General features: G+C 38.6%; 2 protein-coding genes across 5 annotated transcripts in view; one reads left to right on the forward strand and one right to left on the reverse strand.

The window, feature by feature from the left end:
• Positions 1-575, forward strand: part of vps13a (vacuolar protein sorting 13 homolog A) — a 43,338-nt gene extending 42,763 nt beyond the window's left edge. For all 3 annotated transcript variants that reach the window (XM_078953054.1, XM_078953055.1, XM_078953056.1), the window contains one exon: positions 76-575. In XM_078953054.1, the coding sequence (XP_078809180.1) occupies positions 76-126 (51 nt within the window). In that variant the 3' untranslated portion in view covers positions 127-575. The remainder of the gene's footprint in view (positions 1-75) is intronic.
• Positions 576-921: 346 nt separating this feature from the next.
• On the reverse strand, positions 922-12,265 carry gna14a (guanine nucleotide binding protein (G protein), alpha 14a). 2 transcript variants are annotated; one of them, XM_011479091.4, is made up of 7 exons: positions 11,650-12,265; positions 4,453-4,637; positions 2,904-3,058; positions 2,520-2,648; positions 2,309-2,438; positions 2,079-2,232; positions 922-1,536 (listed from the first exon to the last, which is right to left on the reverse strand). In XM_011479091.4, exons 1-7 carry the CDS (start codon positions 11,768-11,770, stop codon positions 1,352-1,354), a joined length of 1,059 nt encoding a protein of 352 aa, XP_011477393.1. In that variant the 5' UTR covers positions 11,771-12,265; the 3' UTR covers positions 922-1,351. The 2 variants fall into 2 exon arrangements, with proteins under 2 accessions (XP_011477393.1, XP_078809187.1); XM_078953061.1 differs by lacking the exon at positions 11,650-12,265 and adding an exon at positions 4,778-4,883.
• Between the last annotated feature and the right edge of the window lie 2,535 nt (positions 12,266-14,800).

The raw sequence follows: 14,800 nt of genomic DNA on the forward strand, positions 1-14,800 counted from the left end.
GTTAACTCTAAAAGACTCTCCTTGCCTTGTTGTCACAATACATTCCTTAATTTAAACTAATCTGTTTATTTTCAGTGGGTTCTTGAGAAATTAAAGGATGCCAGAGACAGTTTATCCAAATACTGACTCCTGGAGAAGAAGGAAAAATGCTTTACATGCACCTGATGTGTGCGCTCCAGTGCCTTTGCTCTTTACTGCATGCCTCCCCTATATTTACCTCCATGTATGATCAGTCCACAAAATATGCTGCATGTTTACTTTTTGTAAAAGATGGGGACGATTGTGTGCATTTTAAGAAAAAGTGCTAAAAAAGTTTCATAAAATTAGGAGCACTTGAACGAAACTTTCTTTCATGGCACTTGTACGTTTTGCACAAATATGTTTAATGTGTTGGTAATTATAAAGAAATAAACTAATTCTGTCATTAAATTATCATCTTTATCGGTTTATTAGCTCATAGAGGAAGACTGAGGCCCAACTAACTACAACTGTAGCACATTAAACGCCAAACCTTATATTTGACTGGATTGTCTATAAGGGACACATTTAAATAAATGCAATTATAACTGTTCAAAGTGTGCTTTTTTTTTGGGGGGGGGGGGGGGGGGGGGTTCTTCTATTTTTTGCCCCATTTTGACATTAGTCTGAGCAATAAACAGATTTACATTCATACTTTTTTTATTTTCACTGAATGTATACATATCAAACTGCTGTATGTTTTTCTAAGATGATCCATTGTCGCATCACACATTCGTAATGTTTTTATGCTTCATATGCAACTCTAACCATTTTATTGATTTAATTTAACAACAATTGTTCTCTAATGTAGTGATTAAAGGTTTACTTTTTTTTATGTCCATGCTGTTGAGAATAAAAGGTTTCAACTCCTGTATTTTTTTCCTCCAGAAAACAAACACATCATTGTCTTCTTAGTTCACTAGCTTTGTTTATTGAATAGTACCAGAAATAATAGAATTTGTGCATAAAATAAACACTACTGAGAATACTAGAGTATGTACATGTACATGAGGGGAAAGTTTGGATTTTATTGAACACAAAAACAAACTAATGAGGCCTAAAAGGAAACGTTATTTCGGTCAAATGTTACCTCAACCAACTGTATTTTTTAAAGTAATTTACACATGTCACATACTTTCTACTTCTCTGAAGTATCACAGCACACATTTCTAAAGATGAATATCACGTTTACATTAACTCCACACACGGGTTCTTTCTGTATTTTGAATTGCTGCATCTGCTTTGTCATGAATTCATATTTGGACCTGCACAGTTTGTGGCATTAGGTCAAGTCTAGGAATTCTGTAGGATGTGTTGGTCTTGCCGCCGTCTTTTACACCAGGTTGAAGTCCTTGAGGTTGGCTGTGAGGATGGTGTCTTTGACTGCCACAAAGACGAAGCGGATGTTTTCAGTGTCGGTGGCGCAGGTGAAGTGAGGGTACAGCTTCTTGCTGGGGTTTTGTTCTTGGTACATTTTGAGGATGAAATCTTGAGCTGCTGATGGATCCTGCTTGGGTCCTGTAATTCAGAATTAATACCTTTATTGAACTGAGAAAAAAGAAAAAGACCAGTTCTATACTGCTGCCAAAAGGAAATGAAGAACTTAAAATGACCTTATATACACAATTAAATGGGAAATATGAATAATCTTAGTTTAATAAAAAAGTTGAAGTGTCTAAAGAAAAAATGTTTTGTCTTAGAAAAAAAATGCAATTGTATAGTAAAATAGTAATTTAAAAAAGCTTGTTTCACTTTCACATAAGCCTAATTCTCCAGTTTTTGTGCTGGTCCTAACCAGTTAGAAATCATGACATGTTAAGCAATGAAGAACATGTGTGCTGTTCTCAGTATGTCTGCTGTTCTCAGTATGTCTGCATACTTTTGCTTAAGGCGGAAATACTCAACTGCCTGGAAGCTGAATTCGTTCCTATCGTTTTGGGGGATTTCATGACTGAATAGGAAAAGGTGATGCAAAACAGCTGTGTCTCCACTAGAGGGAGCTCTGGTGTCCGACACCACAAACACCTGCTTTCTTCATGATTCGTTTGGGCCAAACTCACCTGTAAATCCAGGAAAGTATGTAGAAAGGTGAGAATGCATGATCTTCTCTTTGAGGATGTCGGTCTTGTTAAGGAAAAGTATAACAGAGGACTTCTCAAACCAGGGGTATGTGATGATCGTTTTGAAGAGAGCTTTGCTCTCCTCCATTCGGTTCTGGAACCAGTAGAATAAAGAGATGATGAGATCAAAAAATCTAAGAGCATCACTTGATTTGGAGCAGGACTCTCACCTCATTGTCACACTCTGCTAGAACCTGGTCGTACTCGCTGAGAGCCACCAGAAAGATGATGGAGGTGACGTTCTCAAAGCAGTGAATCCACTTCCTTCTTTCTGACCTCTGACCTCCCACATCCACCATCCTGGCAACGAAACAGATGACACAGTGATGGGCATGGTTTCTATGTAACGTGTTGGTTACAGCTGTGCGCGCTGTGTCCCACCTGAAAATGACGTTCTCCATGTCAAAGGGGTACTCGATGATCCCTGTGGTTGGCACTCGAACTCTGAGGATGTCCTGAAGATCGGGTAAGTACGACGGCTTTGAGATCCGGTCCAGATCTGAGAGATAGCTGGAAGCAAGGGCAGAAACAGGATCATAAGGTTTCTGTGGGGTTTTAGCAACCATAAAGGATGCATCTAATTATAAATCCAGTGCTCATTAGATAAACTGTGAAGCGAAATGTAGCATCTTTCAAGGCAAGTTTCAGCGAAACCTGCTCACAGTGAGACTCAACTGCCTGTGTAGGATAGGACAGAAGCTGAATGACAAAACATTTGCATGTCAAGAGTTGGTGCAAAGGCTGTGTGTAAGTTTTTTTCCTCACTATTTGGTGGAGTCAGACAGCTGGTACTCTCTACGCCTGTCGTAGCATTCCTGAATTCCACCATCATTCCACAGACTTCGGATTCCCGCCACCAGGTCCTGATTAAATTCCTCCACTTTGTCCACTTCCACCTCCAGAACTGCGTTTGCATGGTTCTGTTGACATAGTATGGCATAAAAAAATAATTGGATAACTTGGTTCAGTCTCAAGTGAAATAAAGTAAAGTAAACCATAAATTCATCCACACGTGTCACTTTGGGGAGATTCCAAATTGCTTCTTAAAGTTTTGGGACTCCCAGAGAGCTGCAGTTAATCGTGGTCTTTTAGTGGAGAAAACATGGAACAGTGGTGGCTAAATGACTGCAAGATCTGAAAACTACTGAAAATTCTAAACATCTTAGCAAACGCAGGCCTCACTAAAATAAGGATTTAGAGAAAAACAAGCAAAAGATACAATTGAACAAGAAGAGCCCAAAGGCTTTTTTTCTTACATCTCCACATTTTAAATTCAGATTTAAAACACAAAAAAAACATTTAGGCAACAAACACAGTGGTGGTTGTGTAATGGTATGGGGCTGCTTTGCCATAACCGATGGAAACATTAAGTCTGGTTTTTACAAGAAAGTCAGAAAGACAAAATAATCTGTTTTGGACTGACTTTATTGTGGGAACTTAATCCTGATTGGAAAGCAGGAACATTGCTTGAAAACCCACTTTGATTATCTTTTGATCTATTTTTAAAGTGTTTCCAGAGGTCTTTCAATCATGATTATGCCGTTTTGCCAAAACCAACAAACCTGTTTTGTTTTCTTAGTTCGGCAGGTCGGCAGCAGTATGTTAAAAATCCACCTCAGAGTTCTGGGCAGAACTGTTGGCTTATCCTTACCTCCCATCATTCATCTGTTTATGTGCTCACCCGCTAGCTCACCTCACAGCCCCTCACAACCCCCAGGCTAACATTATGGGTGCAACAAAAAGGGTGAGCAATATTGGAGCTATTCAGCCATACAGCTTTGAGCCAGAGGCCAGCTTAGACGAGGAAAACAAAGACGTACATGGATCTATTTGTCTGCAAGTGGATGCATCAGAATGGAGCGGAGCAGGCAGCTCGTGGCCTCACGATTGTAGCTTCTATGTCACAACTACAAACCTTTTCCAGCAGCATGTTTTTGGGTGCTCCTGATTAACAGCAGTGTTAATAAAGAAAATACTCAGAAATGGTATTTTGAGCTTAATTTTCTGTATATATGTTCTCCATCATGAGATAAAATGCCACAAGAACCTGTTAAAAACACCAAAAACCTGACTGATTTTAGAGTGGGCATTTAAAAAACAAAAAAAATATGACTGAAGTCAAATAGTGGGTCAAAATTGTTCAGATATCCAAAAACAACCATCAGAAACCCCTGACTGCTTTTGTTGTCGGTTTAAATAATTATCAGAACAAATTCTCCCTTAATAAACAATATAACAATCATACATATTTTTTTTTAAACCGGATTTCTCTTTGTGCTTTAGCCACATTTCGATGCACAGAGACGCACTCTACCTGGTTCTGTGGATCAGCGAATGATATATTCAGCGCCCCCATGGCTCGGATCATGGCCTGCATTGAGGTGTAGATGTTCTGGTAGACTAGTTTAGCGTAGCTCTTCTTGTCCTCATCCGAGTATCCCCCTCCATGGATGATCCTCATCTGTTTGATGAAGGTGCTCTTTCCACTCTCACCAGTGCCTGTAAGACAGGGAGCAGAACGCTGTTGGAGCTGCTTGAGTTCATTCTTTCTCTTTTTTTGTTATCATAGTATTGAATTAAAGTTTAAATGGGTTAGAAGTGCAGCTGACAGAATTGCAGAGCTTCCGCAGCGTTCCTACCTTTCGTCTTTGTTAGGCAGCATTGATTAAAACAGCAAACTACAGTCTGTCAGGGCAAAAACAAGAAAAACTGAAATTGACTTGTAAGTTAGTCACTAACATGAGTCTGAAAACAGATTTTTACAGTCTGCACAGTAAATCACATCAATGAAAATTGAATTGTATGACTTCATGTTTTTTATAATTATGATGACGCCCACTGAGATGACTCTTGTTGTAATATTGGGCTATATAAATACAACTGAATTTCACTGAAATGAAAAGCAAAAGTTTATGTCTTAGTCGCATACGGTGGCCAAGTAATCTCCGGTAAATCTCTTTCATTTGCAAAGTTGAGATTTCTATGAAAAAAAATGCAGAGGAGAGACAAGAATTATCTTTTGTAGTTTAACTTTACCACTCAATTATATTTGGAGGCTTTTATGGGTGTAATTGTGTCCTCTTTTTGACAAAATGTGTGTACATTTCATCCCGACAGGTGGGTTTTTGTTTGGCCCACACGAGAAGAGTCCATGAGTCAATCTAACTTTATTTAACCACACAAAGGGACAAATACCCAGACATCACAGGTTCTTCTTCATCTACACCACAAATCTCTTAAACAAATATGTATGCAAGCATGTCACATTAGGTGGGTCGGCTGTACAGTGAGCTGCAGTCCAAGTGTGGGATTTCTGGCGTGCATTTGCATCCCTGCCTCTTGGGTTTCATCAGCGTCCAGACTGGACTGTCCGACAGCATTTTCTGCTGTCGAGACTGTTTTGCATGGCGTCATGAAAACTAGCATCTTTACATCTTAGCAAACAAAGTTTACACAAATCGCCGGCATTTGAATGTACCTTGTTTACAAGTCAAGTTTCTTGGAGATGATGGTCGGGGTTGTGTAAGAAACCCGGCTGACTTGAGAGCAAAGGCAAATCCCGATCTGCATCTCTGCTGAGTCAGATTTTGGTTTTGCTTTGGATGAGATCAGCTCCCCCTGCTCACTTCAGTGTTGATGAGATTGTCCAAAAACAGAGGGACCATTTTTCAAAAAAAAAAAAGCAACAATTACATCTTTTAATTTTTATTTAGACAATGAAATATTGAGGATAATGGCAGACCGATGTGGAAATGTGCTGTCTGTCATCCCTGCAGCTATAATTAAGGAAATCATCTGTATTATATTCAATAATAATAATCTGAAGAAAGTCCATCCATCCGTTTTCCTTATCCCAGCTACTGTTGGGTGAAGGTGAGGTTGACAGTTTGCTAGACTGTTGAGGGACAAGAAAGGACGTTTAGTACAGAAGCACTTTTTAAAAACAGACCTGCGTCTGCACTTCGTGGTTTCAGAAAAATGTCTTTGTATCACAGACATGAACGCTTCTGTTGATATTTTACACAGATTCAACAGATGTGCCACATAGGCTGTGCTCCGTCTTTTTAAGGTGACTTGTGGATTCATGTGTGGCTGCAGCAATGCAGGTCAACAAAAAAGGTTTGTTTTACAAAATAAGAAATTCCTGAAAAGATGCTGCCTCAGTATTTAAGGAGTCAAAAAATACCTAAAATCAAAGAACACATTGATGCAAATATAAGCAGAAGAGAAATTTAGTGACATCAGTCATTAAAGTTATTGTTTAGTACTAACTTAACTTGTTTGCAAACCTCCCACTTTCAGTGCATTACAATCAAAAATAAGGATTTGATGAAGAAGTCAAAACAGAGGAAGCAGTAAAACAGAGCAAAATTCAAATAAATGTAGCTGAACTTTCACAAGCTTGCTTTTTTTCACATTAAAATTGAATTGTTTTTAAATGTGTTCCTATTTTGCTACTCTTAAATTTATTTGTATGTATGTCAGCATTTAGTGCATTTTCTATGTTTAGGAGCCAAATAACGGATTAGTTTGAATTATTTTAGAAGCAGAATTAACTAAAATTGCTCAGTTTCTGTTGATCAGATCCATCTGACTACTTATTAGTGTGAACAAACATTTGTAGTGGTAACGTTTATCTGTGGAGATCTTTGTATTTAACAGAGCTGAAATATTTTGTGTTGCCCAAAAAATGATCAAAATTTAGAATAATGAAAATCGTTTTTATAATTGTCCACATCCTCTGTTTCTTGTATGTTTCACACAGAAAACGTCTGTTTTTCAACATGGATGGAGGTCAGTTTACTGTTTGAAACTGTATTTTTACTGACAGTTATTCAAAGAGCCACACTGCATTATGTAACACCAAGAAATATCTTTAAAAAAAGGATTTTCTTACACACAAATGTTCAATGTAAAGATGTCAGACCAAGTTGAGGATGTCTGAAAGTTGTACTCTACAGCAAAAGCAGTATGTTACTTTAAACTGGATCTTTGTACAGTTTTATTGCCAATAAAAAATGAAAAAATACTCGAAAGTCCAGGTAGATGTAGGTCACACTTACCATTCAAATCAGGAAAAAATTCCAGTTTCAATTTTGACTCAATTTGCATCATTGTAAAATACTGCCCTTCCATTTGCTAGGTTTCTTTTTCTTTTTTACTGGACAGTTCTGAAGTGTCCTATGTGGGGCACATCTCTGGGGGCAGAGCCCGGCCCTCCTGACCCTTACATTCTTTCTGTGGGGGGCAGAATATCCAAACATGTAGGGATTTTGACCCCAAATCCACACTCTGTCACCTGTGCTGACTTCCTCCACAGGTGATCATCCAGCCATGATTATGCAGCATCCAAGTGAACAAATGCAGCTTTTATGCTACAGAGAAAAATAGACGCACAGTCGATTGTGGGACTTTGCACAAAAAAAGAAGAAAGGTCCCTGCAACCCCTTTATGCTTGACCCTATTTCCAATTATATAAAAAAAAATACCAAAAATACTCAAATACAATTTTTCCATTCAAGGTGATGCTAGATTTAGTGGAGTCCATATTTAATGATATGTACGGATTAGACGGGATTAACAAACAGATTGTTCCAAATATTCATCAACGCAAAAAAAAAATCATCTTTATTTTTCCTGTGAATCTTAACTGATGTCATCAGATTTTAAATGTATTATTTCTGTATATTTGAGTGTAGCTCTTGTTTTGTTTCCTATGGACCTTGTCGTCTTTTTTTTAATTTTTAACAGGGAAACTAAAACTAACAGTGAAACTAAACATTAAAAATTTGTTATTTAGTTATTGCCTGAATTAGGACAGAGCGGATATATTTTCAAAAATCATCTACTGTAGTTTGACATCTTCATTAACTCTGGCATGAATTCAACAAAATGATTTCAGTATTTTTTTTCCAGATTATTTTGATTTGCAAGACATTCCTTCAGTTTTAGCTTGTGAAAAATGGGTTTGCGTTTGCTTTTAGTCTACTTTATGAAGAGCTGAAATCAGTTGTGACTGGTTACTTTAATGAAATCCATCCACCCATCCATTTTCTGAACCCACTGGATCTCTTTTTGGGCCACAGGATTGCTGGAGGGCTACTGTTGGGCGAGGGGGGGGGTCACCAGTCTAAGCAGGGCCACACACAGACAGGGTAATGAAATCCACTGACAGTCATTCTGTTCAGAGACTATAATCTGTAGATTACAGTGTCTCATTTGTTAACAAAATTGTACTTTACATTTTTATATGACTATTTGTTTCCTTTAGAGTACTGTGCAGTTGGACATAAGTGTTTTGAAGTTTAAATAAAGGAGTTTTTAATGTGAACTGTCACCTGCTTTAGGAAAATCACAGGGTTTTTTTTTTTTTTTGCTCTGTCTGACTCATCTTTTTTCCCTATTTTTGGTTTCGGCTCCCACCTGCCTCCTTTTTTTTAAACACTAACGTATAATATTGTCCTTATTATTTTTTTTTTTTTTACAGATTTGTTCCATCCCTGCAGAAAAAGCTGATCACTCATTCGAACTGAACGCCATGCCATTCCACAGCACTCCCAGATTAAACTGGATCGGCCATGAATGAAGGTGCGTTGAGCTCTTGTGGCTTGCTGTTGTGTTTTGAGGGAAAACTTTGGAAGAGAACAGTGGCTGCAAACATGTGCCTCGTCGTGGATTTGCATGATGTTTGCATGAGACGCGCGACGAGCAGCGAGTTATGGTTTTCAAATACACCACACTGCGCTCCCACACTGCTGCTGCTGCTGCTGCTGCTAACGCTGCCTCAGCAGGAAAGAGCAGCGACTCCGCGACAGATCATTCCACATTTCCCCCTGAGTCACCATCATCCCCTCGTTCTTCCTGGCTCTGAGTTCTTCGAGTTGCGGCTCCTTTCGCGACTACATAGCGTTTGATCTCGTCAGTGGTTGGATTTAACCCATAAGAACACATAGTGACATCAGTGTAACAGAAAAATATCAGAAATGGATTCTGTGGTCCACTTGGTAAAATAGACTTTATTTGATTTTTGAGAAAAATGGGTCTGGGTTCTTATGGGTTAAGACTTTTTTTTTTATTGTACACATTTACTGTACATTTATGTTTTATCCCCCCCACCCATCATATTTACTACAAAAATGTCAACCGTGCGTAAAAGCGCCTTTACGCACTCGGATAATTCACAATGTCGGGCAAGTGACTCCCAAACTGTAATTTATGAGAATAGCTGTTCATGTTATTTTTAAGTAATCTCTTACTTTACATTGTTAGCTACATGTCTGATTACTTGACTGATAGATTACTTTAGTTCCATTCCTTAAATGCCTGCAGAATTTAAACTCTGAATTGAAAATGGAGAACTTTTTATTTTTTATGGGACGTGATGTGAATTTATATTGTTTTTTATATAAGTAAAATCACAGAGAATAATTGCAAGACCTACACAAAACCTTAACCAGTTTAGTTCTTTAGTTCCACTTGAAAAAAAGTTGAGAGCAGAGACTATAAGGGGACTTTGTGTCTCAGACAAATGCTATTTGTTGAAAAAAAAAAGAAGTTTAAAAGGAATATATTTGTTGGTTTCCAACAACAAGGCAGACAGATACTTGTCTAAAACAAAACAAAACAGGACACTCCTATAAGACCTCAAGAGTGAAACATAAGGGTTTGGATTTATGAAGCCTGACCGGAAACAGGCTGATTAATTTAATGAAAAATGAATGAAAACAAAATAAACAAACAAACTTAAAGAAAAAATGAATGTGGCATTTTATAAATATTGTCAATGCCACTTGGTTTGAACGTTTACCTTTTGGTGGTTTTTATCTCACATGCAGAAACTTGCAGTTGTATCAATTCTTTTATATTTGTATTTATTCTTTTAACAGCCCTATTGCTTTTCCACAAGTTATTTAAAAGTAATTTATTGAATACTTATAATGTTAAAATAGAAATAAATAGAATTAAAGCATGATGTGGACTTGTAAAAAAGGGCCTGACAAAAGGGGGGCAAAAATAGGATTTGTTAGTGATTCTGTAAGCCGTTCCACTTAAATAGATAAGACAGGTCTGTAATGTTCTTCATAGATACAACGCAACTGCGAGAGATGGCACGTAAAAAAAAGGTGAAATCACAGTGTCTGATTTTTAATAAATTTATAATGGAAAATACGTTTTAGCTCCAACAACCAAACTAGAATTCTATTCCTCACAAATCTGTTACTTCTTTGAGCAGCTTTTCTGTCCTCCACTTGTTACCTGTATTAAATTGAACTGTTATCTGTCTAAGACACCTTTCCACACCGTCAAACAATCAGACGGCAACTTCTCCACCATGACCAACTGGATGATCTAGAGGAGGATTGGGAGGATGTCACATGGTCAGATGAGACCAAATGTGGACATTCTTGGTAGAAAACGCCACTTGCCGGTGTTGGCGAAAATGCTGGGTTGCAGCAAGAACACCATATCCCCTGTGAAGCATGAGAGAGGAAAGGTCATGGTTTGGGGCTGTTTTTCAAGGGGAACTAAGGAAAGGAAGAATGGGGCCATGTATGCTGAGATTTTTGACCAAAACCTTCCGTCACTTAGAGCCTGGAGGATGAAACATGGCTGGATTTTCCAGCAGGACTATGATCCTAAACACATCACCCGCATAACAAAGGAGGTCAGGAATTGTCTAGCCAATCTCTGGACCTCAACCCCAAAAATAATCTGAGGAGGGAGTTGAAAGTCTGTGTTGTCAAGTGACAGCCCCCAAAACAATCACAGCTCTCAAGAAGATCTGCATGGTGGAATGGACCAAAAGACAGTAAAAAACCTGGTGATGACCTACAGGAAATGTTTGACATCTGTCATTGACAACCAAGATTATATTACAAAGTGTCACAGTGAACCTTCGTTTTTGACCTTAATGTTATATTTGTCAAAGTAATCTAAAAAATAAATCCTACAATGCGATTTTCTTGGTTATTTTTTACGTTCTATCAAATTAAGTGTATTTATGATAAACAATACAGACCTCTTTTTTTAAATTGAGACAATATGCAGAATCAATGACTGACAAATACTTTTTTTGCCTCCCTGTCCTCAAATTTCTGAACAAGTAAAGGAATGATTTTCCTCCAAATGTATGAGTACACAACCTACCACAACTACACAACCTTGTTGCAGTAAAAAGTGCCTAAAACAAGAAAAAACACCATCAAACGATTTGAAACCAAATCCTCAAACTATAAAAGAAAACCTTTTATCAAAACAATGACTCTCCTTATGAAGTGATGTCAGTGTATCTATTCTGTAAATATGTTTTAAAATGTGCTGAATCCCACCGGCCAAACCTGTGTTCAGGTGTGGTCAGGAAGCAGTCACCAATGAAAACTGTCAGTCCTCAAAAAGATGCGACTAGAAAGCCTCGTGTAAAGAACATTCTTGCGACTTTTTTTAAAGCAGAATTGGCTTCCTTCTCGACGGGTCAGCGGGTGAATTCCCCCCACCGCGCAGTGATGCTCACCCAACAGCAGCAGCTTCAGCTCCCTGCGGGAGTCCTTCTTGTCTCTGCGCAGCTGCTCCTCGATGGCGTCGTTGATCCTCTTGGTCTCCCTGTCCTCCGCGGACACGCAGCATCCCGCCATCGCACACACCGACCTGACTCCCTCCAAAAAAGACAAAATGATTCTCAAAGTCTGCTGCTCAAAAGAAAAACGTTGGCAGTCTTTGGGGGAGAGAAAAAAAGAAGAGGGGGAAAAAGGTTCAAAGTTTCAGCATCTTCAATAGAGATGCGTTCTCTTTTTTGAAGTTCCCAAAACTGGAAAAAGTTGCCCCCCACTGGCTCCCTCTGTGACAGATCTCTTTATGACCCTTCGGGGCAATAAGGGGAAGTTCGTGTGAACCTCAGAGACACTTGCCGAACATTTCCCTGAACAATGAGAGGGCGTGGCGATGGCTGCAAATAGCTGTGGATAAAAAGGAAAGTCGAGCTCTTCAGCCTGAACGTCGCTCACCTACACCTGTAAGGGCTGATGAGGGTAAAAATACAACAGGTATTCCTGTTAGGTGTGAAGATAAAAGCGCAAAAAGGCGTTTGTCGTGAGGTGGAAAACTTCACAATCCTGTGGAGTCATTTAAGTGAAGGTCCGGAGACGCTTTTTTTATATCAATACCTCAAACAGCCGCTAGGGGGCATGCCGGCCAATGAGGAAATGCGCCAGACGCGTCTTTTGCGCTTCAGGAGCGACTTTTTCCGGAAGATAAGAGCGGGGTCTTTCTGGTACAAGACCATCATCATGAGCGCGGGCAGAAATGAGACAACACTTTCCATGTTTGTTTGCATGTGTGGGCGCTAAAAAAAATGAAGACAAAGATGAAGATCAGTGAATTTAAAAAAAAAACAAATGATCCTCAAAAAGTTTGGATTCTTTGTGAAATGGAAAAAAAAAACATCAGGAAAGTAGTTAATAAAACAAACAAGAAAAACAAGTTAATGGATCAAAAGGTTTTTTTTTATAAAACTGAGCTCTCGATGTACTTTATAATAAGAAAACAGTTTAAATGTAGTAAAGCATCTTTTAAAATGCATTTTAAGAGCAGAAATTACAATAATATTCAGATATTTGTCTAATGTAGGTTTTGAGCAACTCCAAACTTTTTTCTTTTTACTATTTAATAAAGACCCCCAACCCTGTTTTCTTGTTTCAAGAGCTTTCTAAAAAGAAAAAAAGGAATCCTAAATGGAAGTTAGAAAATTGTTAGATTTAATGTAATAAAAATAGGTTGACCAATATGCCGTAACCTCTCACTTTCTGCATGTAGTGGTGCCATAAACTTTAAGTTGAGTTCACTGGTTATATACTAATAGATTTAAATGATGATACTTTAGGGAAGGTTGATATGTTCAGGTTTAAACCAAATATCTGCAAGGATCTGTGCTTTAAGTTTAGATTTCTTGGTTTTATTACTTTAATTGACCTTAGATGAACTCATGCTTTCGGTTGTTTTAGGTCTGATCTTGTGGAAATACCTCCGTTTAGGTTTTCTCATGACTTATGGGGTTATTTTTTGTCAGTTTGTCTTTAACAAAAACACTTCAGTCCCCTACACCCACTCTTCAGTCTGTTGCATTCATAGATATTTTCTTCTCTGGATTTTGAAACTGGTGAGGCGTGATCAGTTTAAAGTCCAGCCCAGAGCAGACCAAACTTTAACTATACTACTACTACTAATAATTATAAAGGTTCTTAAAGACCCAGTCCGATAAAATATTGAGTCCACGTTTGAATGTAAGATGCACTCTGATGAAAACTGTGTTTTTAGTCTTTTTAACATGTGGCAGAAGACATGTAGAAAAATTTCAGATTAAAACTGTATTTCTTTATTCAAATCATTGAGAATCAGGAAAAGGTGAAAGAATGTTGGTGGAAAAAGCTTGCAGGTGGGAAGCAGGATCTACAACAGTTAGTCCGCTCCGTTCCTGACGCATCTGCTTGTAGACGATTAGATCCGTGTACATCTTTGTTTTCCTCGTCAGGGCTGGTGTCTGGATCTAAACTGTACGGCCTGATAGCTCCAATGTTGCTCGCCATTTTTGCTGCACTGCTAAAGTTGAGAGGGGCTGTACGCTAGTGTGTAAACAAGTCTATGATGGGAAGTGGGGGCGGGCTTAACCCCTTGTGCTATCCTAGGCACTTTACCGTTGGGAGTTGGGTCATCTAGACCCACTAGACAGTGCTCTGAACCTTTTTCTTCAATGATTTGTGATCTTCACTGGTGTCCATGGATTACATGAAATCTTTCCACCTTTATCCACCTTTGTCATGGTAGGGGGAACACGTCAATGTAAGGGTGGGGTCATCTAAGATAGCACAAGGGTTAATCTGCACTAATAGTACTGCCCACAAGTCAGAGGTGAATTTCTGATCAACTCCTGCTGCTCTGCAGAAACTGTGTCCTAGAAAATGAATTTTTTGTGTGTGTGTGTGGTTTAAAAACGGCATAATCATCATTAAAAGTAAAAACACTGGAAAAAGTTTTACAATAGAACAAAAGATGATCGGAGGGAGATTTCAAGGTTGGCCTATAGGTGTCATTTATAATATCCTTGGAAAATATCCTTGAGTGTTTTAGAAATCAAATGAACGTTGATAAAACCACTGATGTTTAAAGTGTGATAGAGATAAATGCTGCACGTGTGTGAAGTAGTCGGCCATGTCCCCTTTGCACATTACCCATCCATCCTCTACCTGCTTCACCTCCCTCGGTTTCACGGTGTAGCCGGAGTCTACCCAGCTCCTGTTGGGTAAAGCCGGGGTGCACCCTGGACCCTGCAGTCCCTCACAGAGACAGACAAGCACTCACATTCACCTCTAAGGAACAACTTAAAGCTTTTGAGTGAAGCTATAAAGCTTTTAGACTGTGGGAGGAGAAAACCAAGAAACACGAGAACATGCAAACTCCACACAGACAGGATTTGAACCTGTGAGCTGAAAGTGCTAACCACTGCACCACCGTGCAACCTTTTCAAAGTAAAACAGCTGGATTTTTTTTTTAATAAAAGGGGATTTTTATTCCAGATGTGATTTTGCTGGTAAAATCAAAATTTAAAATGATGATCTGACATCTGTTGGGTTTGATTTTTGCACTAAAAAGCTCAAAATGTCAAATGAAGA

The sequence above is a fragment of the Oryzias latipes genome, chromosome 9 (assembly GCF_053564925.1).
Source record: "Oryzias latipes strain Hd-rR chromosome 9, Olatipes_Hd-rR_3.1".
Taxonomy (NCBI): domain Eukaryota; kingdom Metazoa; phylum Chordata; class Actinopteri; order Beloniformes; family Adrianichthyidae; genus Oryzias; species Oryzias latipes.